Source organism: Ceratotherium simum, chromosome 27 (assembly GCF_057802395.1).
Source record: "Ceratotherium simum simum isolate JZ-2026a chromosome 27, ASM5780239v1, whole genome shotgun sequence".
Classification (NCBI taxonomy): domain Eukaryota; kingdom Metazoa; phylum Chordata; class Mammalia; order Perissodactyla; family Rhinocerotidae; genus Ceratotherium; species Ceratotherium simum.
In genome coordinates this window covers 11,271,091-11,293,586 of record NC_141926.1, presented here as the reverse complement: position 1 = coordinate 11,293,586, position 22,496 = coordinate 11,271,091, and the positions used below count along the sequence as shown (strand labels likewise).

The following is a 22,496-nucleotide window of genomic DNA, read 5'->3' as shown; positions in this document are numbered from 1 at the left end:
GCACCTCATGGGTGGCTGGTTGTGGGTATTAAATGAACCAACAACATCAGCCCTTTCTATATATGTGAGCTATAATTATTTTGGTGTTGCCTTTGGTAAACATGTGAACCAGGCAATGGCCTTGTCATAATCTCGCTGCAGCAACTGCTCCAATAACCACTCAAGTAAAGACACCATCACAGACACATGCTGCATTTTCCAAACTGGGGGGAAAATAATTGCATGTTTCAAAAACTTCTGCATTCATCCTTAAGATGCCAGCCCTCTTGGACGACCGACAGAAGCACGGCTTAAAACTCAAGCAATTACCCTTGTTCCACATAGCGGGCAATTGACAACAAAGTACAGATGAAGATTAACAGACCTCAAGAGGAGCGATCTAAACAAACCACTTAACGGGCAGAAAGGCCAAGTCAAGCCCTTGAGCTTGTGCTGACTTTTACAGATATTTTAATAACTTTATCATTATATAATTTGCCATCTGATATGTTCCGAGTGATGCACTAATGGAGTGTGAGTGGCTACAACAGTGCAGTAACCCCATGGGACTTAATAAAACAACCACGTTCGCTTTCCTGCGATGACCTGCAACTCCAAGAAATGCAATCACTTGTCAGATTACTTCTTCCTCTCTTTTTACCTCAAGGTGTTCTTTTAAAACCCCGCATAAGGGTATGTCTGTAGCCCTTCCAAGGATGGAAAGAGGAATCGGCTCAGTATAAGCTCTCTGGGTCTTGGATCTGGCCTTCGAATGACTCAGGTTGAACATGTAAATTGAACCGTAGAGTAAAGAGGACTTCTTCTGCTGTGGGAACCCGAAAGTTACAGATCTGGGAGACTTAACAGCCCCAGACGGGTGAGCTACTGACGCCCAGAGTAGCGCTGACTGGTTCTGGCCCCTCAGAGGCCTGACTCACAGCCTTTCTTAGGGAAGCTCTGCTTTTATGACACCAGTGTGGTCACACCCAGATCCTGGAGCTGAAGGATCATAGTCCATCCTCCACCACACTCCCAGGATGGAGCTCACCACTGCAGCGGCCTAAATCTTGTTAGCCAGAACTGATTACATTGACCTATGACTTCAATTTGGTGACCTTGGGTGAAAGAACCAAGATGGTGTGCAGAAATAAGCACTATTTCAGTTCGTGGTGTGTGTTTTAAAGCTGAGGTGTCATGGCCACCCGGTAGCTGTTAGGGGACACGAGATGCACGGGTCAGAGTCCCCCACTGCCTCCTCCTCCCTTTTGTCTACACTCCCTCCAGGTAGAAAAGCAGGGGGTTCCATCTTAAAAGAATCACCTTTACAAAACGGGTAGTTAACTCTTGCTATTGATGACAATTGGAAGATGTTTTTCAAAATCCTGAAACTATATTTGGAATGTTCTAAATCCTAAACATGACCCCAAAATGGTGTGAAATCACGATGGTGCCCAGGACTGTGGCACTTGAGCCCATGTCTGGAGGAAGTGACTGTCTTTGTTGCCCAAGCTCTCCTACCCATGGCTCATTCAGGTTCTGTTTGCTCTTGAAAATGCTTATTTCTTTTAAACATAAATGTTACATTCCATGCCATTTAGGAGAGCCTGAACTGACTACCACTCAATCTGAAGACTTTCCATAGCTTAATAATCAAAAATCCACTGGATAAGAAGGGCTACATTCCTTTTTTCCTTATCAAGCCCCAGGGGCACACAAAGAAACAGAAAATAAACATGATTGGCCAATGTTTGTTTTTAGGGTGAGTTCTATAGTATTTTTTTTCCTTATTATTTTGTTTTATTTACTGTGGTTGGTAACTGAATCTCTAGTATCAAGACATAAAATGTTCTGCCAGAAAGAGATTATGGAAGAAAAGTCTATGGAAAGAAACTGGGTTTGTCAGTGAGGATTTTATTTACAGGCGTTTTGCAATCCGTATCTTTAATTTCCCCAACAATTGGGCTGTTCTACTGCTTTGAAGGCAATTGTTCAATAATGAGAAAGCTCCTGTGTGGCTAAGGCTTTGAAAGTAAAATGTGAAAATATAATACAAATATGCACGGAGGTGTGTCTTACTAATCGAGGCCAGAGAACCCCTCTGCCTCTGCACATTGTCCCCTAAAAGTCTGGTGGTAGTGCTCTGAGAGCCAGAGGGAAATAAGGAAAGACAGAATTACAGTTCCTCAGTGTTATTTAAATCATACATGTTGAATTTTAAAGAGCCCTAAAATAACTGAATTACAGTGGGCCTGCGTTTCTGTTCACGACATGAGAAAAAATAATGCAAATGAGTAAAACCAACTCAGTTTGGAGAACTACTACTGACAAGAAAACACAAGTCGCTTTCTAACCAGAGCCTTTTTCAGCATAAACTGTTTCTTCTTCTCTTGGTACAAACTTTTGGTAAAGTTTGACACTACTTCATGGCTGCAGTCAAAGTTTCTTTTTTAAATATCCAAATTTGAAAGGCTATCTTCAGGTGATTTGTAAATTCGGGATTATGAGATATGCAAAGTGAATCACCAGCCTTTTGAAATGGGTGTCTGGTCAACAATACCTTGCAATAAAGCCACTTTTAAAGAGGCAGCTTGTTCAAAACAACAGTGGTATGCCTAGCTGCTCCTGGAGGTCAAATTCTTGAGTCTATCCCAACTGGCTGGCTGTGTCACCCACTGTTCCTATGCTTACTACCATCCGTGATGTCATGAGATTTTAGGGGCTAGTGGAGGAGACACTCAGGCCCCCTGTCTCCTGGTCTGCACTGCTCCCATAACACAGGGCAGAGCACCCTTTCTCTACTTAGCACTGTTGGGCCCTCTGGTTCCATCTGCATAGGTGCAGAAAGTATTAAGAAATATCTGATTTCATCTAGAAAAAAAATTATACATTCTCGTGGCTAAGAAATAAAAGTACCACGATACTGAGTTCCAGCAACTGATGGGCTGAACTGATAGTAGCCAGAAGACATGATTGAGGTGTTCAGGCATGAGACCCTGAGTTCACATCTACCTGTTCTGGGGGATGGGCATGGGAAAGTTATCCCTGGACTCACCTGTTGGCCCCTATCCTTTCTACCTTGGTGTAATGGGTAGAATGCCCCCCCTCCCCCAAAGTATGTCCATGTTCTGACCCATGGAACTGTGAATGTCACCTTATTTGGAAAAAGGGTCTTTGCAGATGTAATTAAGTGAAGGATGAGATGAGATCATCCTGGGTTATCTAGGTGGGGCCTAAATCCAATGACAAGCATCCTCACAAGAGACAGAAGAGGAGATGACACAGAGAAGGCCGTGTGAAGATGGAGGCAGAGGTGGGAGTGATGCAGCCTCAAGCCAAGGAATGTCTGGAGCCACCAGAGGTTGGAAGAGGCGAGGAAGGATCCTTCCCTAGGGTCTTCAGAGGGAGTATGGCCCTGCTGACGCCTCGATTTTGGATCCTGGCCTCCAGAACTGTGAGAGGATAAATTTCTGTTGTTTTAAGCCACCAAGTTTGTGGTAACTTGTTACAGCAGCCACAAGAAATGAATACTCTTGGTTTGGTGAGGCTGATCATTACAGCTGACGGTGATTAAGTGCTACCCATGGGCTGGCTCTAATGCCCACTGCTTCATGTTTCATGGTGGTCCTAGGATCTCCAAGTAAAATTATGACTCCCATTTTGCAGATAGGGAAACTGAGACTTTAAGAAGTCAAGTAACTTGCCAAAAGTCCTATAGCAATACGTGGTGGAGGCCAGTTTTGGACCCAGTTGGTCTGCCTGTTGAGCCCTCATTCTTAGCCACTGTGCTCTGCTATCGTTCTTGGCCGTTAGATTTTCAGGTTAACCCACCTACTGTTTAACCATTGATATTAAATAAGTGCTCCAACTACAGCTTTGTGAAAAACTTACTTTTCTGAACAAAACCTTTGTGAGTGTGTCTGTGTGTGTGTGTGCATGCATGCTGGCCCACAGATTACAAGAATAAGGGAAAAGTTCAGAATGTATCAAATCCACGGAAGGAATATTTTATCATTAAGATCAAGCCTTAAAGTGAACCCTTCCTTCTTTTAATTAGAAAAGATGTCCACAAGGCATTAACAACACGCTCCAGAGAACACAGTCTGGTCACCTTGAACGACATCCATGAGAACATTTGGTCTGAAAACGCAGTCCCGCTAAAATGTGGTTTATGACAACGAGGGTGCTGACAGCTCGCCAGGTTGGTGGCTCCTTTGAAAGGCTAGTTTATTAAGTACTTAGCTGCGAGGTGCTTGTAAAGACATCCCAGGCCTCTGAGCAGTGCTATTCAAGGGAGTTCTGTGTTGGTAACTGTGCCCATCCGTAAATAGCGTGCGGAGAGTAAACGGCAGGTTGCTACCTCTCAGCCCCATTACGTAACTCACGGGAGTGAATGGAAAGCAAGGGCGATGGACACTGCGGCCACATCAGACTCCAGCAACAAAGGCCACAGGCCAGCTGGGAAGCAAGGGCCTTAGGGCTTTTTTTTAAGGGAGAAAACAAGGACTTAGCTTTCTCCCCATCCTTCTTACCCCTTTTCTGAATGTCTATGATGCAATTCATTAGTATGAGCTTTTCAAACTTTCCTTAAACTTACAGTGTATGTTGCACCAGCCAAGAACAGAGAAACCAGTTAACTGGGTTCTCAGTTCCTGCCTTGAGAGTGCTTCTAGTTCTGTTAACTTGTCACCTCTCTGTCCGAGGGGGCGGGGTGTGGCTGTAGCACTGTGACCTTGCTTACACCCACATGAAAGCTCTTCCTTCTGCATCCGTCCCACTGTTTCCCTTTCTTCCCTCCCTCCCTTTCCCCTCCCTTCCTCTCTTCCTTCCTTCCTTCTCATATTTATTTATTTTTATTTATTCATAGCGACATCTGATTCAGGCTTGTTTTCAGTGTAAGATTCTGATGCTATAGACCTTGAAAGGCTCTCAAACTCTACTACACTTGGGTAAGAGTTATTTTTAAATCCTGCACTTTTCATGTTTACAGCAAGTCTCATAAGTTGCTTTCTAGCACCCCAAATATTTTGCTTTGTGTAACGATTAAATGACCATTTATAGATTTACGTATGAGAATTTCTGGTCTTTGACTGTCCCTCTACTTCCACGGTAATCAAGCAGCCTCCAGCTCTACTTTGTGTTTGAACTTCTAGAATTGCAGGAAGAGAAAGGAAGGAGAGAAAGAGAGAGAGAGAGAAAGGGGAGGGAGGAGATGCCGCGCAGTTTGATAGTTTACCCCCAAGGCTGGAGAGGGGATTTCTCTCTCCTCCCACAGGAAAGTGGAAAGCGTTTTTTCCTTTTGTCAATCTAGCTGATAAAGGGGGGCATAAGCACCCTGTACAGCTGTACAGAAACAAAGTCGATTCAGTATCTCAAAGAGCTTCACAGACAGGAGCACCAGAATACGGTCTTTCCAAAGTAACTTTAGCTTTTGGGGACAATCTCTAGCAAAACAAAAATCATTTGGAATACTAAAAATCAGGAGATCATTCGGAGAGGTCAGCCACACCCCCCATCCCTGGCCATATGGAACTCTCAAAGCCAGGCACCCACACTCTTAAAGGCTAATCAGATGTTGCCTGGGTTTGGACGTTAAGAAGGCTTTGGTCCCAATGGATCCCACGAGAGAGACTCTTACATGTAGGAAGGTCAGGCTGTTGTCCCAATAAAATAAACAAAGAGTGGCTGGCTGGGAAGCCCTCTCTCCACTCACGCATCCTTTGTTCACTCATGATTAGAGATGCATTATTCTGATTTAAGTTTTTCTTTCTCTCCATCTTTAAAAACAAATGTACGTGTCCCAAAAGGAGACAATTTTTAAGGTGCCCACCCAGAGTCTGCCCTACTGTGATTATTATCAACATCTAGTGATAACAAAATACGTTCAGTACAGGACTGCCAAATGAATGAGCCATCCAGCACTTCTCCCATCTCCCCTTTGGCAATTGGGATTCTTCTTGACATGGGTCAACCCTGTGGCTAATCGATCCTTGAGTTAGGAGAGCGATCCCAGGAGAGCCTGCTACCCCATCAGCACTGGCTTTGTAGCCAGAAAGGTCTGGGTTTGAGTGCCAGTGGGTCGCTTATGATCTTGGAGATGTTGGGCAATTGTTAACCTTTGAGGTTCAGTTTTTCTGTCTGTAAACCATACCACAGCAGGATTGTGGTGATAACGGAATAATGTATACAAAAGGTCTGACCTGTGCCAAACTCCGTCATAACTGGTCCAATTAAAGAGTTAAACGTCAAGCCTTGATGTTTATGGCAACACACCCAAGAAAAATAAAGCTGGCCTCTTAGTTTCCATAGTTTTGACAGTTTTCTACACCAGCAGATATCACTCTCTCTCCATCTTCCCAGAAAGGTGGGAGCTATGCAGCCTTAAATGTGGTTCATCATTTTTGATAAATCAGGAGTCAAATTCCTAAAATTACTTGCTCGGTTGCCTGAAGCCATCTCCAACAGGCAGGTGTGATTCAGCACCAGCGCCTTGTCTCTCTAGAATCTGCCCTGTTCCATCTTCCAAAAGGACACGTGTCCTTTTTCTTTCCCATGACCGTAAAAGAATTCTAAAACTTGGCTCTAGAAGTTCACGGTGATGTCTTGACTTGCATAAACGGGTAGCCATGACAAAAATGGCTTTCTAGTCAATTTTAAGACCTGGTCAAATAGGAAGTTGAAATTAACCTCAGCCCTTTTAGTGAAAACCTCAACAAATAAACAGTGGTTTGGTGGCATGGCAACCTGCTCCCCTTTTCCATCTGTACCCTGCTTCAGATCATTTGAGATGTCTATTTTGAGTGATTCTCAGGCACATCTGATTCTGGATAAATAGAGGCATTTTTCTGTATCTGTGATTTCCTACTGACAGACTTAAAGGGATAGGCATAAGACTCCCGATGAAGTCCTAGCAAGACAGGGTGTATCAGCCTCTCTTTTAACCTGTGATCTCTCTGAGCCCCCGGTTACCGACATTTCCACGATGCTGAAAACATTTACACATCCATATGGCACCAGTGTGGAACTGCTCTGACTACCTTTGGGATATTTTTCTTACAACTAGCGCTGCCATTTCAAAGAGAGCTATCAACACATGCTGAATTTTTATATAAAGCATCTTCTTAAATATAATATAGAAGCTCCAGAGCTAAGCCGGGAAAATAACCGTTTTCCTACCTGTCAAGAACAAAATGAAGGTTCTGGCTGAAAGAGACTTCACTCTTATCCCTGTTAACTTTCTAATTTCAGGCAGGAAAAAATCCTAAGGGTCTACTCAAAACATGACTAGGATAAAAATAGCATTTTTTTAATTAAAAAGAAAAAAAGAAAGAAAAAGGAAAAGTAGTTTTACATGAAAATATCCTGGATACTTATTTTTCAAAAGTTCTTCCTACCATTTTACAAGTGAAGTACTGACTAGCAAATCATATTTTGGAGAGAAAATATCAGCAACATAGTTAACACATTCTTTAGAGTGGCAATTAAGCCCCAGTGTACTGTAAAAGCGAGTTATTATTTCTTAGATGCTGCAGAAGTAAAAAGTTTTTAAAAGGAACAAGAAAGGGGCGATGCTCTGGGGTAAACCTGATACTCTGCTAAGCATACAGTATTCCAAAGAGCTAAAGAATGCCCGTCCACGGTAATGCCTCCACCCAAGTGTTGCTGACTGCTGAGGACAAGAATTCACCCTCCCCTCTTCTTCTTTTTGGTAAAGAGAGCATATCTGACAAGGAGAGAAATCAGATCTGATTCATTCCTCACCAGAACCGTCTGAAACAAGGCTGACGTCATGGTGACAATTTCAACTTGCCTCCACATGGTTGAATTTCCCATTGCCTTTAAAAATCCTTAATATTTTTGGTTCTAATATCAGTAGAAGAAGGCAAATCCCTTTAACAACTCAGTAGCATAAACGTTCACTTATGTGATGAGAGAATAAGAAAACAGACGTCTTCCCTTGGATGTGACAAATGGAATCCAGAAGATGGCAAAAATGAATTGAAATGGTCCTAAACACAAGATCAAGGAATCTCCCTGAGAATTTTATTCTCTTTAGAAGAAAAGTGTCATTTCCCTCCAAGCCCATCTCTCTCACTTAACGTGCCATTTGATCACATTTACCACACACACTTGCATTTTAGAATTTTTAAAAATCAATATGCATATTTTGAATAAGTACTCATGATTATTAAGCACCAGGAAACCAATGATTTCATGGGACTTCGTCCTACATACACCTAAGATGAGACCACAGATGAGAGGTAGCCCCAGACGTCTAGCTTTAGGTTTCTGTTTGTATACAAAAGGGCCGCTCTATGGATAGGCCACTTAACAGCTGTGCGCATAGTATCTTATGGGAAGATTTCTTGGGGAATTTTCCACTCAAGTAGAAGAACCTCCCCCAGAAACATAATGGTGAGAGCTTATGGCCTGGACCATCAGGCTCGTGCAAGAGCGTGGGCGTGCCTTTCGAGAGTGCCACATGTGCTAACCCCAAGAGACAGCTATTGAGCGGGAAACCCTAAAGAACTTATGACACTTGCACATCCCACAATACCACTCACACTGAGAAAATGCCTGGGGAAGCTAATTTCTGCTGTCCCAGAAGGGCAAGTGGCACCTTCCTTGCTGGCTCCCTGCCCTTCCCCCAGATGTGTTGCTTATCTTTTCCTTTGAGTTGAACAAGCCTGCCACTTTGAGAAAGGAATCTTACTGTGACCATATCACATCCAGCTGTGTCCTGCACGGCACAGAGAAAATGACAGCATTTTGGAAATTTGAAATGGTATCACAGAGCAAATAATCATTGACGTCAGCCGTTTCTGCAGTGTAAATGAACTTTGTGTATTATCTAACTTGGCACAGTGTGTTTTATGCAATTACTGTATTTTACAGTGTTTTTGCAAGTGCCAGCTAGCCCCATGGAGAGGGCGCCACCTGCATTCTTTATTGACTGCAAATTTATTTCTTGCAAATAATACCCTTGATGTGATGGTATCCAGACCTTTCTCCTCTTCTTTATATTTTCAAAAGAAGGTATATTAGATAGCAACCCCACAAATAATCTGAAGACAATAAGAACTTGAAACAGGCTCACCTTCACCTTGCTTCTTGTGTGAGTGTGTGTGTGTGTGTGTGTGTGTGTGTCTTCAAGCCTAAAGCGTAGATAAGGAAATAGCATAGCCAAAGCTAACTCGCAAAAAATTCGAGATATTATCTACATACAGATATCTCGTTCCATATCCTCTCTCTATCCTACGTAGCAGAGCTTTTAATCTGGGGATCTTGTTACAATGCGGATCTGACTCAGTGGGTCTGGGGCGGCCTGAGACTCTGCATGTCTAACCAGCTCCCAGGCAGCTGGTCTGTAGCCCACCCTTGGAACACGGAAGAGGGCTGCTCTGGGTGGGTTCTGCCTGAGGGCAAGGCGGGAAGCGGGCTCGTCCAGGTACTTACCCTGCATCTGACTCTGAGGCTGAGGGTTAAAGGCAGTGGAGTGGTTCAAGGAGGCCCGAGGGTTGGGTGTGGGGGCTGGGTGGTGCGGACTGACCCTCATGGCTGTGCGCCGCAGCTGCTCCAGTTCACTGAGCCGCTCGGAAAAGGACAAGCTCCCAGGCTTGGTCTGATCATCTAGTTTCTGACGATGTCCTATTGTGGGGAGGGGTGGGAAGGGGAGAGGGAGGCAGGGAAGAAGGGAGGGAAGAGATCAGAAAACGTATTGTGGATTTTCTAAAGTTTGGGGTTTTCTTGTCTGTCCCCTCCCTCTCCCCTCACCCCCAGTGGGAATTTGGGGCTGTTGCGCCCACAGCAGACTGGGGCCCCTTTGGTCACACTGGGGTGGGCCCTGGTACCCACCCCAACCCTCTGCACCATCTCCATTGTGCAGAACACAGTGGGCATACAGGGCTTGGTGGCGGTGGTGATGGCAGGAGGGAGAGAGGGTGCATTAATTGTTGGCAGTTGCCACGCGCTGTGCGCTAAACTATGGCAGCCAGGAAAGGTGCCCTTCCAGTGGCATCAGAACAGCCGCTCCTTACTGCAAACCCAACCACCGGCAGGTTTTAGAGGCAGCAAAGTGGGCCCTAGAGCTTAGCGGCAAGCCCCTTCCAACAGGAAATGAGGTATGGCTGCAAACCCACAGCCCCTGGGGAGGTCAGAATCCCCGTGAAATGCCGGGCCCCAGCAGCCCCTCGGCCCCTCTCGCTCTCCTCTGCCTCTCCTCGAAAGCTTTTCACGAGCCTTCTTTCTTCCCTGAAGCTGACTTCCCCAGGTGCACCCCCCTCAGAGGGAACTGACAGGAAGGTGTAGCCGGCCTTGTCCAGTCCAATCTTCCCAGCAGGCGGGCCTACTGGAGCCCAGAGGGAGCTGCCAGCTGACTGGATGAGCTTCCCCAGGGGGCTCAGGAATCCAGGGTGGGAAGGGGGGCCCCTCAGTGTCTGTACAGACAGTAAGTGTCCTTGCTTTGCTCCTTGTCAAAATCACCGTCACCAGGATGCAGGGAGCAGAGGCCACTTACGGGGACGGGCCAGGACGGTTGGGCCTCCTGTTTCCTCCCTTAATCCCCCATGAAAACATCTTTAAACTGGAACTCAGGCCTGTCAAGCAGAGCTGAGGCTCCGATGGACCGATACAGCCACAGGGGGCCAGGGCGAGTCCTTCCTCTTTCAAAGACGATGCTGCCCTTCTCCTTCCTCACCCCTGGGGTTGGAATAAAGAGTTACTAACCAATTTCACAACCCCCCTGCATCGTCAGGTGGTCTCAGATTGGAGAAGCAGCTGCTTGCGGCCACAATCAAATGCTCTCTAACGTGCCCTGACCCCACCCTCAGTGAGAAAGAGGATCCCTCGACTCTACTGCCCCAGTACGGGGTGGGAGAAGTACCTTTCAGCCCAGCTCCCAATCGCTACAATTATAAAATTAAATTTTATAACTCGTATTATGGTTCCAAATCTCCGTGGCTTGCCATTTCTTCCTGCTGCCAGGCCCCTTGGCACAGTTGACACTGTCTCAAATTCCAGACCAGAAAAAGGACCCACTATACTGCAGCGATTTTATCACGAACAAGACCTGTTTGGCTCCAAAATGAGGAAAAATTCTTCAGCATAATATTTGTGTAGTTCAAATGCAACGCTCCCTCTTTTCATGTGTCACCAAGGCAAATCTGGACTCTGATTCAGCCCTGCAGCCCACAATACTCGACCTGAACACAAACAGCCTGAGTCACGCAGGCCCAGCACACATGTGAGAGGCCTCTTACCGGCTGAGTATTTTAAGCACCAGCCTTGCGGGCGAAAGGCCGTGGGGCCAGGTCCCGGAACAACCCCCGTCATCTCTTTCCCTCAGAAGTATGAAAACGTCTTTTTCTAGAACATTCTATCTCAGTCAATCATGGTGTAATTCAGTGTCTCTGGACAGAGCTTTCCTTGACTCCTCCCTCCTCTTATCCTTGTGACTGATTCTCAGCTTCCTGATGATCAGACTGAAAAATCTGAAGTTTTCTTGCAGAAAAACAAACAATTCCAACTCAAAAACCATTTAAAGCCTAATAATTCAGCCCTTTAAATGCCTACCATGACCTTACGCCCGGTATTAGGAGTTAAGAGGAGAAGGCAGGAAAAATGATTCTGGAGACTTCTAGCACCTCAGAAGGAATGCCGGTTGGCGAAGTAATGGTGCAGAGGCTTCCAGCAGGTTTTGTACCCATTTCAAAACTTCACATTCCTTGGGCACCCAGTGGCATTTTTGAAGAACACCGTGTCAAGGACAGCGGGTGATCCAGGGAAATGATGTGTACGAGATCATTCTGGATGCATGGCATTTGGCGTTTTGGAGTTGATGGTCAGCCTTTGAAGAAAGGCCGTCAGTTGTGTCTGCCTCAGCCACCAAGAAACCAAACAGGAATAAGTCATCTCAGGTAAGTCACTACTAGGCCAACACAACATGAGATTTTTTTATTAGTCCCCTCTGATTGCCCTCTGCTTAAAAAAAAAAAAAAATGTTTTAACATGTGAGCCATTTCTGTACCAGCTGACACCTGCCAAAATCGCAGTCATTTACAGAGATTAACCGATGACTGTCTGCTTTAGCAGGAATGTTCGGGCATAACTCTCAGAGAAAACAATTCTTCACTCTAAGCTATTTCCTAAGCCCCGAGAGTCCCGGGGCTGAGTTCATGCCGGAGGAGAGGGGGAAGAGTTCATTCCACACCCTCCCCACGTGTGATCTGGGAGTAAGGGAGAGCGTTACTGCCTTTGCAGGGAATCTTGACCCCCTTCCCCTCTTCCTGACACGGTGCTAGAGAGTTGTAACACCAAGGCACTGGGGGAGTAAAAAGCATTATCATACCCAAGGTGTGGTTCAGATGCATTTATAAGCTAGATCAAAGGAACACCTAATTCTTCTTTTCTGAAACCATCCGATTTCACGTGCCAAAGAGCAATGTTTTGTGTGAAATACAGAAGCTTCCGATACAAACTTTCAAGCTGGGGAAAATGAGTGCTTTATGTCTCCAATTTCCCGTATCTGTGTGCTATTAAAACGTCAATTTGCCCCCTGCATTTTAAATACAGGCGTATGGAAAATGTGCACTATCAAATTCACTTTTCTTCTTTCTTACTGAGTACTGGGCTTCAGGTGGCGCCAGGGAATTCAACCCTGGATCAGACCTTCTGGTAGAATTATATGCATGTTGGTAGCCTGGCTTTTTGTGCATGTTGCAAGTCAACTGTGAGTGTTCACACGGTGGGCCTTAAAATAGTGGCTACCTCAAGGTTTCATACTGGGACATCTTATTGGATCATAAGCAGAGTTGAAAAAGATCCTAAATTATGTTCTCTATTACCATTTTCACATTTTTAAAAACAGTACTTGATTAGAATTTTATCACATATGCAAAACCATGAAAAGCCAAATGGAAAAAAAGGGAATAAAAATAAATTAATCTCATCCACTAAATTTTACTTCTTCATTCTAAAGACATACTTCTTCATTCTAATGACATCTCGTCATTTTCTGTGATGGAGGCCCATAGGGCATCCCTAAATGTTATGCTTTTGTGATGGATAATGAGACCAGCTTTCAGTTTTCTGCTATAAAAACTAGACTGAGTAGGTATGCATATTTCATTGGTAACTGAACTTACTTTTTCAAGAAAGCATCTGTGGCTGTAAGTAACCGAAATACAGTATATAATCTTCTATCATGGAAAATAGATAAGGCTAAATTGTCATCTTTTCTTGGAAAATTTTGGCTAGAGAGAATAATTTTCTGGCAATCAACATGTGAGTCCATGTTTCTGATATGGGTTTACTAGTTTCGTTGATAGATTCTCAGCAGAAAAATTAGGAAGCTGTATATTCAAAGCATTGTCACGATGAGCAGTTGAGAAAAATCTATGCAAAATGATAATACCAAGAAGATATCTATCTCTATAAGTGTGTGTGTGTGTATACATCTACATATCTATCTGTCTATCTATCTATCACACTCTGATTCTTCCAAAAGGATATATGTATTTTAAAAGATGTTTGCCAATCAATCTGATACTAACAACATGGATCTGGATATAAAACCATGGATTTTTCTTTCCTTAATTTGCTACTGCTTTATGCCTATGGAAAAGAAATTGATGTGTATAGAGAACAGCTCATTTTTCCCGGTATAACACTCTAACCTCTAGGTTCCAGGGTCATTAAAGTCACTAGGACTTGACAGCAAAGGTACTGAATGTGAATGTGATCCTCCTTAAAGCACCTTGCAGGTGGTGAAGTAAACCTTCCTAACCACAAACCCATCCATCTGCTAGCTAATTTAATGTTGCGCAGTATTGTCCCATATTATATATTGTGCATATATTATATATTCAATATATAATGTAATATAAAATATATAATGATATATAATATGTTAATATATTATATATTAGAATACATATTATATATACATGTTTATATATCATCCAATGTTATATAAACATGGGAATTCTAACTTTTACCCCAATCTCTTCCTATATTCTTCAATCAAGAGAATAGCCCGGGGGCCGGCCCCATGGCTTGGCGGTGAAGTGCGTGCGCTCTGCTACTGGCGGCCCGGGTTCGGATCCTGGGCACGCACTGACGCACCACTTCTCCAGCCATGCTGAGGCGGCGTCCCACATACAGCAACTAGAAGGATGTGCAACTATGACATACAATTATCTACTGGGGCTTTGGGGGGAAAAAAAAAAGGAGGAGGATTGGCAATAGATGTTAGCTCAGAGCTGGTCTTCTTCAGCAAAAAGAGGAGGATCAGTGTGGATGTTAGCTCAGGGCTGATCTTCCTCACAAAAAAAAAAAAAAAAAAAGAGAGAATAGCCCAAGCTTGGCGAACTTCGGAAGTGGAGAAGGGCCAGAGAAAGCAGCCTTGTTTTTTAACCAATGTGTGGGAAGTGAAGTTCAGAGAGGTTGTGTCATTTACCCAATCTCACACAGCCAATGAGAGGAAGAGGGCAGGTCTGAAAACACACCCACACCCTCAAGTGCCCCCCCACCCCCGACCTCATGCTCAGTGCACCTAGAAATACCAATTTCTGTGAACCCCAGGTGAATAGAGAGGAGAGGCATCCTCTGTTACGTAGTCGCAGATCACAGGGCCACTAGAATAGATTTGCACACTCTGCCTCACAATCCCACTGCTGTTCCCCTCTTGTGCTTACAAGAGAAGAGAGCTTGGACCATCCTGTGACCCTGGAGTAGAGAGCCACATCTCACACATCTGAGTGGGCACTGGAATCACCCTGACGTTCTGGTGGGGTAGGTCTGGGTGGGACCCGGGAATTCACATTTCTGATAAGGTCCAGGTAATGCTGCCGCTGGTCCGGGGAACACCTGGGAGTGTGAGTGTGAGAGGGGGCGACTTCTCCCTATGAGCACGTGCTTTCAATGTGCTTCTACTTTGCCATGGGCTGGTAATCGAAACACCAAACATACCCGAACTGTGTTTGGCCTAAGTGTCCATGGGCCCTGAGTGAGGGCCTTGTTCTGGTGATAACTATTTGGTGGACTTTTCCTTAATTTTAAAATTCTTCGATGTATATGGAGCAGCTGAAAATGCCCAAACTCTGCCCTGCAAGGAGGCGGGTTGTGACTGTCTCTCTCCCACCATCACTGAGATTCTATCTGAGTCATGGTCACGATAATCAGGCTGAACAGAGAACTCTCCCCTGGGATGTAACTTCTGTCCTGCCATCTACGGAGACTTTCGGGATCAGCCGGAGAAGGTTGCGTGGAACCCAATATTCCATTCCAGAAATGCAGCACTTAAGACCTCGGAGCCCCCACGAGGATGGGGCTGTCAACACAGACGTTCTAATCCTTGTCTCCCTGGGGAAACAACATGGCACCAGGGAGACGTGACCGCCAGTCTGCCTGTTAAGAACGCTCCATTCTAAATCTGCTTTTCCACCCAACTTTCCTGCAGACAAGAGCAAGTCTTTTCACCTCTCAGCCTCCTTATCTGGAAGCCTGGAGTTAAAGGGCTAAGATGGATTACTCCGGGGGGGCTCTAAAGGCATTCGCGGCAATTGCATTGGCAGCCATCAGCTACTCAACTGGTTCTGGTCCGATGGCTCTAAGCATGTTGAGTGAACACCTTCATACGACGTTAGGACTTTCAAAGTTTTCTTTCTGTCTTTTTTCAGGTGGGTACCTGGCCCTTGGGAGCAAGCCCCAAGTCCAACTGTCAAGTTGGTCTTCAGAGCTCTCACTGGAACCTGGGTTTCCACCCTGCCTGCCCCACCCTTCTGCATGCTGGTGGTCGGCCGCTTTGCACCATGCATCCTGAGAATTTGCTCTTCCTCCGTCTCCTGCTGTTCCTCAGTGGCCTTTTGGACAGTAATTAGTGACCTTGGATGTCAGTTCTCACAGATCCTTTCCTCTCTCCCCTCAAGCCTTCACTGAGACTTCCCTGCTACCCACCCACGGACTGGGACACCACATTTTGTTTTTGCCTCTTCTCCATTATCACCCAGATAATCCTCTCCATCCACAGGGAGTGGGCCATTAAACTCTCCTTAAAACCTGCCAGGAAATTGTCAAGGGCTGCAGCTGGGAAGAAAGCCACTCAGCCGAACCTTAATCCAGGGTCTCATTTCCCTGCTTCTCTGACTGGTTAGAAAATAGTGATACTTTTTGGTCCCCTGCCCATCCCCTCCATCAGTGGGAAGAGGAATGTAACTCTGAGGTTAAGGCTCATCACCCTGCCTGTACAGTGTCTGACCCCCGACCCACGGGCCCTGCTCAGGGCTTCTGCTCCCCTGGGCCCTCTGACCTCCTACGGGAGGATAGATCACACCAAGCCAGTGGGGAAAAGTCCACTAGGCAACTTCCTTAGGGATCCTACACACGCGATGCTTTAACCCCAGGAGAATCACCAACAGGGACAGCGGTGCTTTGGTTGGGAAGAGCTCTGTCCTCTTACAGGTGGCAACAGGTAGGCAAGTGAAACCAAGTCTGCCTGTGCCTGGGGCTTCCCTACCCTGGGTTTTCTCACACCATGGTCCTGCAGTGGTCCCCACACAGGGCTTAAAGCATCTATTTCAGAGGTCAGGCTGGCATTTTTCTAAGCCTGCTTTCTGAGGTGAAGACCCCCTATTTGAAACTAGAAGGCAGACAGTTTGAATTCCCCACTCTGCTCCAGGCACACTGGTCACCTTGCTCTAGCTCCTATATGCCTGCCTCAGGCCCTTTGCACTTGCTGTTTCCTTTGCCCAGAACACTGTTTCTCCAGATACCTGTGGACCAGATCCCTCTTATCCTTCACATCTTTGCTTAAATTTCGTCTCCTCCCTGAGGACTTCCTGAACACCCTATTTTAAGTTGCAAACTGTCCCTTACCTGACCAATCCCTGGCCATTTGGCTTCAGTTTTCTCCACAGCACTCATTAATATTATGGTCTGTCTGTGTCCACTGGACTGTAAGTTCCAGGAGGGTGGGATTTTGTCTCTTTTCTTCACAGCTGTATCCTTCACACCTGGCACATAGGAAGCTCACTAAATGTTGACTGATTGACCACCTGACTGACTGAATGTCCAGATCTTTCATGATTGGTGCCATCCAGCTGTCCTCCATTGGACTGTAGGAAAGTAGAATTCATTTGGGGCAAAGGAAGTTTGAGCTCAAGTTTTCAGCTGACATGGAATTGTAGAGGGCTCAGAAAAGCTACTGGTTGAGGAAAAATGTCATAACGGAACATAACAGAGTTTCATGGAGAATTGTCTCATTAGAAGTTAAATAGATGGTAAAACTTGTCTTCTCTATTTTTTTCTTTTATTTCACCAAAAAATAAAAAAGAATGGATAAAAGGCCCTTGTGCTGAGTTGAGCCTCGCCCCCTCACAGAAGCAAAGAGCTGTTGCAGCTTCTTGTTTTTCTGTAGTATCTTCACACACTCACACACGCAGTGTCCCACAGTAGCCCTCAAGACGTGGGCTAAGACACCACGGCAAAGCTAGCTGGGGCCCAAACAAGATCAACAACCAACACAGATGTCAGGCCCAGGGCCCCTCCCTCCCTAAACCAGGCCCCCCAAACTCACAGGACAAAAGCAGAAACAAAACTGAGTTCCCTGAAGTTCAAGGCTCACAGTGACAGGCAGTGGAGTTTTTAGCTCAGTCTCATAAGCTTTTCGAGACCGGGGCCTCCCTAAAAGCAGAGGAATCAAAATCTGTAGTCATCGGTCGCCATGGGTTACCTCCTGTTTCTGTCTGGTGACTAAGGAGGTAATTGCAGCTCAGGGCCCAGAATCTGCCTGGTTTCCTTTGCTCTTGACCAGAGGTAGCCCTCTGTGGGGGCGGCGGAGGAAACCTCCATAGAGCGGTGCAGACAGCTCACAAGTTCAAGGTTCCTTCTCCTCTACCAGCCTGTAATTCCAAGTGCTATCAACCTTCCCTCAGTGCAGGGATTGTCTCGAGAAAACCCCCTGTTAGAGAGTAATTAAAAAGTAACCCAAGAGTGGTAACTGCTGGTAATGTAGATTCATTTATCCCAGTAGCTCCTGCCTCCATGATGGGCTCTGAATGGAAGGTGACCTTGGGAGGGTAGGTGTTGGTGGCAGGGTAGGGGTAGTATTGAGAGCTGAGTATCGACTCAGGAAATGCCGCCTGGAGCGTTTTGACCTGGCTTTGGAGTTCAGGTCTTCAGCAGAGCTAGCCCAGGCTGGACAGGTAAGGCCTGGGGGAAAGAAGGAAAGATCTCAGAGGTTCACACACTCCACCTGTTCCATCGTGTTCCTGGGCATTCCTGTTCTCCACACAGGCCTCTTGACCTCCCGACACGTCTCCAGTCCCCTCCTGCACTGGCGCATACCGTGCATAACTAGCAGAGGCCCTGAGCATGACCGGACAGGACCGAGGTAACTGAGGGCCCTTTCAAGGTTCGGTGGTGCCCCAATAAATGCTGGGTGAATGAAGAAATGAATGAATGAATGAATGAATGAGCGAATAAACTCCCTTTCCTGGTCTAGACTCATTCTGGGACGCACACCCAGCAACGTGTAGGATGATCTCTATTCCTCTGAACTTCTGGAAAAGGGTAAGAAAATTCCTTCCTATTCCCAAAAGCCTGCCCGCTGGGCCCCAGGGGTTTCCCGGCCGCAGGGAGGGGAGATCTGACTCCCACCCCCCTCTCATGTCACAAATGCCAACTGAATTCTGGGCTGGCCTCACAGAAGCCGGAGACTGAGAAGCCAGCCAAAGTCTTTTAATAGATGCCCGAGCGGGCCTTGGCTGGTACAAAAGGACTGTGGTACTCTAGCCACTCACAGCTCCCGAGCACTAACTAGTTAGAAAGCCTATTGTGACCAGTAGCTGTTTTTAACAGGCCATTAGCCCTACCTCACACCATTGAGAGGAAAAGCTTTCAGGTTGTTTGATAGATGATGGCCTCACTCAGGCTAACTTTCATCTACCACGGTCAACGTGCAGCTGAGATGGAGCATTTGTGGGGGAAGGAGTCCTCCCCCTCTGGTTACCCGAATGGGCAAGTGGCTATTTGCCTGGGACTCCCAAAGAGCCACAGCACAGTGATGAGCATGCTGGTCCCACTGTGTGCCAGGTGATGTTGGGAGGGAAAGTTCTATTTATTCCAAGAAGTGCCCCCATTCACCCGGGTGACCACATCTGAGCCAGTGATGGAGCGAAGGACGAGAACGCTGTCAATCCTTGCCTCGCAAACCCCGGCAACAGTCTCCCATCCAAATCCTGTCCAGATCTGACAGTAACAGACCTTCTCCCTTCTCTGTCTTGACCTTGGGACTCTGCCTCTGGAAGGCCGGCTTGGAGACCAGCTTCCCAGCTCCACTCTGCTACCAGTGCAATAGGAGAACCACCTTTTCAATGCACGTTTTGAACTTTTTCTCCTTTTAACTCCGCAAACAGTCCCTCTTCTGTATGAACACTCTGGTGTGAGAACGCAATCTCAGCCCAGTAGAGAGAGCCCTCCTCAACTGCTGCTGATTATGCTGAGTCTTTTCCCAGCCTGAGGGGGGCCCCCACCTCACGTGCTTCCCTGTCTCTTCCCCACCCTCAACCTTTTTTTTTTAACCACTTCTGCTTCCTTCGTTTTCTCCGCAGCTGCAGCAGAGAGATATAGTAAAGCTACTGTATAGGATTTTGAAAGCAGGGCCTCTGAGAGCTTTCCAAACTCCATACAAGCCGGTTATTCTCTGGCTTGTTTTCTTTGGCTTCAGGTTAGTAACACAGAATGAGTCAAACAGTATTAACTTTCAATAGGGAAGTGGTGTGGTCAACCAAAGCTGTTTGTGGCTAGATTGTGAAGATAGGTAGGGCAGGTAATGAAGAACAGCCCATAATACTGCGAGGAGGCAAAGGAGGAAGGCAGCCTCGCTCGGCAACATCCAACAATTAAGTCAAAAGGACTCCAACCATCTTTTTGAGTTGGCTGAGGAATTAACACCGAGGTCTCTGACCGGCCAGCTTCAGGAAGTTGGCCATGTTGGGGCTCTGTGGCTTGCACAATTGAGCACTTTGTGGGTATAAAGGTGTCTTTTTTTTTTATTCTTAATGATGCCAAAGCCATGGGAAATCTAGTTAGGATGATTTCCCCCACTACAGCACGTCACTCTGGAGTGGATTTTTCTTCATTTCTTTCCCCAGCTTGGGGAGTGAGTAGGTGCAGCCTCCCTCGCTCTTCCTCCACCCAGCCCTCCCCCATCTTCTCAGTCCTGGATCTCTGTCTCCCCAGGCTGGCAGGCTGGCTACAGTGCCCGGGCTCTCCTTCTCCTGGTTAGAAGATGATGCATTGCAAGTGCAATCATGCCTACAGACATCGAATCGTACTTTTAGAAGCTGATAAGGATCTTAAAATCATCAAATCCTCTCTCTCTCTTTCTGCAGATGAAGAAACTGAGGCTCTGAGAGGGGATGTGGGCTGCTGAGCTAGGGCCAGGGCCAGAAGCTAGACTCCCAGGCCAGCTGTCTTTCCACTAGGCAGGCCGCTCCCCCGCCCGGGGCTCAGAATTCCTGGTACTACAGGTCAACAGAGCAGCTCCCGAGAAAATCCCAGTCCTCAAGACTCAAATTTCAGCGGTTTCCAGTTCTTTCTCCCTGCACTCTGCTACCTATTTATTTTGAGACTGGCTGAATCACCCAAGGAATAGAACGAGTTTCTCCCAACCTGCTCCCGGCAGCCTGTCAGCAAATGAACAGGACAGCAAGCCGGAGCCTTGAAAGATTCTCACCTCAGAGCAGCTGCAGTTTTGACTCGTCCTGGGAAACTGGCACGGAGGCTCAGGGTGTAACATTTCACCTCTCTGAAATCTAATCCAGAAATCTCAGGCGAGCAAGCATATATAAAAAGCCACGGGCGAGAAAAAAGGGATAAGAACCCAGCAAGTTACACTACGGCTTTACATGCTTCGAAACTCTTCCCAAGACTTTCATTGCAAGAAAATGGAATAATAGAATTATACAGGAAAAACTGTATTTGGTTTTGGAAAAGAAATACATATTAAAAGAAAACTCAGCTCTCTTAACTGTCAAGGCTGCTTCTTTTTGTCTCAAGTATTCTTAAAAGATATATAGTACTAGGCAAAGAAAATATTAAGATATTCTAATGGCAACAGCTAAAGTTTCTAAAAATATGGATTCACAGTGGGGGCTGATTTAAATATCTCTATTTTTTCTCTACAATTTCCTTCTCATTGGTCATGACATGATGAGATAAAATCTACCTTCAAGAAACCAATAATTATTTTATTTAAAATCCCTAAGATTTTTGTATCATATACACATAATAATAAATTTTTCTATTATTTTTCTAATTATTTGTTATATTTCTGTTACATAATTGATAGACTGTTTACAAAGCAGCTTGATATATATTATCTCAGTTCACCCAAAATGATCCCATGCAGTAGACAGAGCTCATATTATTATTCCCATCTTATAGATGACCCAGTGGAAGCTTCTAGATGTTAAGAGTCTTGGCTGGTCACACAGCAGCAGAGGTGCTAACATTCAGTTAAGAAACAGCTACATTTTGAGAAAATCTTTGTTTGGAAAAAGACCACTCTCTCCAAGGAAAGAGGGCAATATGGTTAACATGGTTTTGCTTCAATAAGGAATAAGTTCTTGAAGTCGATTCTGTGACCTGGTATTTGGAGTTAATAATAGGTAGGGTGAAAGGAAAAAGAGAAAAAAGCCCTTATTGTATTGTATCCTAAGGACCCAACCTGCCAGGATTTTTTTTTTTTTTAATAACCTGGCAGTGGCAAATATTTGGCCTCCGCTTGGGCAGAATTCCAGTTGCTTCCCCTGGTAAGGGCTACGGGATGAGGGCAAGGGATCTAACTGTGTCCACAGCATGTGCTTTAATAGTAACAGCTAATATTTAAGAAGCATGTCTGTGCCAGGCACCATGCTGTCATCAGAGGTGTTGCTTTATTCAATCTGCACCAGAATCCCCCAAGACAGGGATGTCATCGTCCTGGTTTGACACCTGAGGAGGCTGAGAATGGGGAAGCCAATCTGATCAGGGAGGAGAGGCGAGGTTGAATCAGACAGCCAGCTCTGGAGCCTGGGCTGCCACCCACACCTCCAGTCTGCCTCCCGGGCTGTCTCATCTAATCCTCACATCCCCCAGCAAGGCAGGTGCCACTAAGCCCGTTCTACAGATGGGGAGACTGACACGCAGCTAGTAAGCAGTAGGGATCAGACTCATAGGCCAAGTTGGTCTGGCTCCAAACTCCTCTCACTCCCTCAGGCTCAGAGCGCTCTGCTTCATTTCTGCAACTCAGAGCTATGCCCTGTTGGCAAGGTCAGAGACGAACGAAAGGATGTGACGAGGCGTATTTCTCCTTAGCTCTTTAACGTGAGTGAATTGGAAATATCATAAAACCACTTCAAAGGTAAGTCAAAACAAGGCAACACCAGGAACAAATCCAAAAAGGGCCATAAATGTATATAGCACTTAAGAACTTACTTATTCCCAATGTTTACTTTTTATCTCAAATGACCAGAACACTG

At 45.8% G+C, this 22,496-nt stretch overlaps 1 protein-coding gene across 2 annotated transcripts in view; it reads right to left on the bottom strand.

Moving 5' to 3' along the window:
• RUNX1 (RUNX family transcription factor 1) overlaps positions 1-22,496 on the bottom strand; it is a 90,276-nt gene that overhangs the window by 29,323 nt on the left and 38,457 nt on the right. Inside the window, exon 4 of one of the 2 annotated variants that reach the window (XM_087418121.1) lies at positions 9,433-9,624. The exons of the other annotated variant lie outside the window; for it this stretch is intronic. Coding sequence (XP_087274247.1) covers positions 9,433-9,624 — 192 coding nt within the window. The remainder of the gene's footprint in view (positions 1-9,432; positions 9,625-22,496) is intronic. 2 annotated transcript variants of the gene reach the window in all.